Source organism: Pistacia vera, unplaced genomic scaffold (genome assembly GCF_008641045.1).
Source record: "Pistacia vera cultivar Batoury unplaced genomic scaffold, PisVer_v2 Contig728, whole genome shotgun sequence".
NCBI lineage: Eukaryota > Viridiplantae > Streptophyta > Magnoliopsida > Sapindales > Anacardiaceae > Pistacia > Pistacia vera.
The window spans coordinates 214,391-218,467 of NW_022196588.1; the positions used below are offsets into that span (position 1 = coordinate 214,391).

The following is a 4,077-nucleotide window of genomic DNA, read 5'->3' on the forward strand; positions in this document are numbered from 1 at the left end:
TTTAGGGACCAAATGTTACTATCATTCTATCAAGGACCAAAACGTTACTGACAAATTTTACAAGACTAAAGTGATACTTACATCAAACCTAGAGATATTGTTATTAGAACCTTGAAAGCACGTGCTGCTACTGTGATTCCGATGTAGACTTGCCGGTTTTTCGGGCGGCAGCTGGTGGCTCAGTTTTGTCATTCTTAGTTCCTTACTTTCAGTATATCAACTTATCAACTTAAATTTGTGACACTAGTCAATAGATATACATAATTTATTCGTATATTCGAGCGTTTCGTTTGTGAATCGAAACATTATATTATAAAAAACTGGGATATATGTGAAGACTTTACAACACTTTGGCTTTAATTTACATGTTAGCATCAATCTCATCAGCAGCCATTGAAGACACTCTGAGATGACTGCTACATGACTAATTAGTATGGATTATTAGTTTCACTTTCAAAGTTGCTAATTAAGTTCCACCAGTACCATTTTTCTGAGCATTCATTAGGCTCTTTGTCAACCAGATTGCAGTCTCTCTCGAAGACACAGTTTCTTCGCCAAATGGCCTTAAAACACCGGCAAGATCCTCCAGCCTTTCCTGTCGAAGAAGATTTGCACAAATCTCTAGCAGTGATTCCAGGGCTTCTGCTCTTTGATGGCTCCGAGGATCCTGCTTTAGCCTCATCTCCTCGCTCTGCAGAAACGTTATTGTACTCATCAGCGAGTCACTAGAGTCCCCAATCAGTTCACGAATATCGCTTTTTCTTGCTTGTTTCAAAAGGCCAAGACCATTTTCTTTTGCTCCATCACTATTTCCACATTGCAGTGTTTTGCGCGCTGATAAAGTTCTTTCTAAACGCGGTGCATTGTGTTCATCTTTGTTATTTCTTCTCAATTCCGATGCCTTTCTATGATCAGTATGCACACCTTCTGTGTCAACTTCTTTAACAACTGGCAGTTCTTTTTGCATACTCTCCAACTTGGTTTCAAAATTTGAAGCATTTGCATGACAATTTTCTTCCCAAACAAACAAGAACTCCCTTGGTGGCGTCGCCTTTGTGCCTTTTGTTTCTTTTCCAGTGCCAAATTTGCTAGCTAATCCGGTTCCTTTTGGTTTATCCCTGCAGCTGAGCTCAGACTTTATCGGGAGAAACACAGGCGATAACTTGTGGCATTGAGCAACATATGGCTCCAAATGGGGATGCCTCAACAGCTCCGCGGCCTAAAATATGGCACCATGAAATGAAATTATTTCACACACATTATCATGTCCATTTACAAAGAAATCGAAACACAAAATCAGCCCATTTGAACTCACTGTTGGCCTGTGTTCCGGGTTCTTTCTCAGCATGCTCTTAATCAATCTTTTCCTGCAGTCGATAAACTTCCCGTAATCAGTATGCATAACACATTACTATCATAATTACAGAGGAGATTCATGACATTGTACTTACAATGACGACGAATATGCAGTTGGCAGTGGAGAAATGAAGGACCTGTTTATTTTGCTAATAAGTCCAGCCATATCCTGATTCACAAAATTTCAATAGATCAAAATGGGCTGATGATTCAGCAGTGTAGGCCAAGCCAATTATACTTACAAGAGCTCTGAATGCAGGTTGATGTGCAGCAATTTCAAATATGCAGCAACCTGCCATTGCCAGAACAGTGAAATGTCAATTCTGGGAAAATGATAAAACCTGGTGGCTAAATCAGACCATAATTGAAGATATATTATAATGTTTAATGTTTATAACCTAAGGACCAAATATCGGATTTGTAGCCATAGGGTATATCAGCAAGTAGCTCTGGACACATATAGTTTGGAGTGCCCACAACCTGCATAAATATAAACATGAGAAATCAACTAACAGAAGTAGTTTTTATGAAGAACAATCTAAGATCATTTGACAAACAAGAGAAAATAAACAGTTACAGTATGAGTACTAATTCAATATGAAAGATCGTACGAATGCAAGATTAGAATCACTCAACTCTGATACCATAAGTTCTCTTTTTATAAAGGCCCTTCTTAATTTAAATCCCCACTAAAAGTGTTTTGAGTTGAACACCTAAGTCTCCTAAATTCCTGTCAAATCAAGTGTCTTTCTTCTGCACCCTTAACTACTTCTTTGAACTAAAATGATCAAAGTTATACAAATTACAGGATATACTAAGGGATTGAAAAGGAAGTGTATCCATTACCGAGGAAGTGAGTTCATCTTTGCCGAGCAATTTTGCAAGTCCAAAGTCACCTAGCCTTATGTCATTTTCTTTTGTAAGAAATATGTTGGAGCACTGCAATTACATAAAAAACATAACTTCAATTTTCATATCATGACCGTCCTCTTCTATCAGGTAAAAGCTAAATAGAGGTACATACTTTTATATCCCGGTGAATGACACGATTCGAGTGAAGATAGTCCACAGCCAGCAGCAGCTGAGTCAGCCATTTGCAGAGCTTCTGAAGAAGAGAAAATTGAACATAATGTGGAGTTAAACAAAAATCTATCATGTTATATATATATATACAAGTTAAATCTAGAAGCACCCTAGTTTCTTAGTTACCTCTTCTGAAGGAACTTTCCCTTTAGAATTTTTTATCATGGCAGCCCTGTAAGATCATTATCAAAGTAAGAAAATTGAGCTTGCATAAGTAAGAAACAATCAACACTTAAAAAGAAAGCTTTCAATGAGACAGACAGACGCATGCACACAAGCACGTTTCATACGCTGTTGTAGCGTGTCATATGTCTTTCTTACTAAAGAATTTTCCTCAATGTTAGCACAAAACTTACATGTCTCCTCCCTCGCAGTAATTTGTCACAATGCACACAGAGGATTCCTGCAAAACATGAATGCATATAAACAAACAACATGTATTCACCAATCTCCATGGTGTGTGGTTGATAATTCTGGAGAAAATTTATCAACGGTGGCGTTTCCACGGATTACCTTTTCCACCCATGAATCCTTGTACTCTACTATATATGGGTTCTTCAGCTTTGCTATCAAATCCATCTGCAAACACAAATAAATCTCATTTAGTCTTTCCAACACCCTCTTCTATGCTCTTAATTTAGCAACTGCAATCATGCTCGAAGACGCGAAAGTTTAATGAAATTGTTGATGAAAAGAAAGAAGATTACATCATACAGGCATCAAAAACATGTATTGAAACAACATAATCTGTGAAAAAGAGGTCGAGAGAATTAGAAAATTAACCTCTTGAAGAGCAGTACGCTTGAACTTAGCTGTTTGTTTTGCTAAACGGATCTTCTTCAACACATACCTATACATACAATATAGCAAAATAATTGATGATATAATTATGGAATCAAAACATGACATCAAGAGTAAATAATTGATTTACTTACTTCTTTTTCTCAGATTTATATTGAACTAAAAAAGTAGCACCGAAAGCTCCTCTCCCAATCTGCTCTATCACTTCATAATCCTCCATCTTCGACACCGTTTCATCGTGCTTGATCTCCATTTCCATGTCAAAACACCAGTACTACTAACCTTAACCACAAGATCACCTCCTCATTAAATCGAATTAAATATGAGTAAAGGAAAACCCACGGGAAACTGCACACAGCATTAAATGCTATGGTGACACAACAAAGGAGGACTATTAATAATAAGACTTTTCACAAGAAAGTTTTTCCTGGGAAAATTCTTGGAAGAATAAAACTTGGTTTTGATTTGAAAAAGGAGGGAAGAAAAAGCAAAGAAAATATTAAAAAAAGCAAAAGGGGACAGTGACAGGTATGCCAACCAAGTGTAAAATTGTTAAAGGCAAAGTTTGCTTATAGTTTCAGATTGCAGAGAAAATCATGGCCACCATGTGTGGTTGGTATGTCACTTTCTCCCTAAACTGAAAAAAATTGTCTTCTGGACATTTCAACAGCCAAAGATTTGTTTAAGATTTACACAGATACATATATAATGAACATTGCAGGATTTCCATATTCAAGAAATTGATTGGTTCTCAGAACTCTTGCATTCATTATACTCCCCAGTAAGTTCTAATCCTGATTAAAAATAAAAATAGAATAGGATAAAAGAATGCAATGT

General features: G+C 36.7%; 1 protein-coding gene across 1 annotated transcript; it reads right to left on the reverse strand.

The window, feature by feature from the left end:
- Positions 1 to 277: 277 nt before the first annotated feature.
- Positions 278 to 3,628, reverse strand: LOC116114933 (serine/threonine-protein kinase Nek6). The gene is made up of 12 exons (XM_031401062.1): positions 3,375 to 3,628; positions 3,223 to 3,289; positions 2,953 to 3,018; positions 2,796 to 2,842; positions 2,566 to 2,611; positions 2,381 to 2,461; positions 2,203 to 2,295; positions 1,755 to 1,836; positions 1,599 to 1,648; positions 1,452 to 1,525; positions 1,316 to 1,367; positions 278 to 1,219 (listed from the first exon to the last, which is right to left on the reverse strand). The coding sequence occupies exons 1-12, from the start codon at positions 3,497 to 3,499 to the stop codon at positions 467 to 469; spliced, it is 1,536 nt and encodes a 511-aa protein (XP_031256922.1). The 5' UTR covers positions 3,500 to 3,628; the 3' UTR covers positions 278 to 466.
- Positions 3,629 to 4,077: the final 449 nt, after the last annotated feature.

Excerpts from the sequence above, each read along its gene's own strand:
- LOC116114933 (XM_031401062.1), bottom strand. The coding sequence starts at position 3,499 with ATGGAAATGGAGATCAAGCACGATGAAACGGTGTCGAAGATGGAGGAT. Across the intron at positions 3,019-3,222 it reads AGCGTACTGCTCTTCAAGAG|ATGGATTTGATAGCAAAGCT; the intron begins GTTAATTTTCTA and ends TTGTGTTTGCAG. Across the intron at positions 1,649-1,754 it reads ATCCGATATTTGGTCCTTAG|GTTGCTGCATATTTGAAATT; the intron begins GTTATAAACATT and ends TGGCAATGGCAG.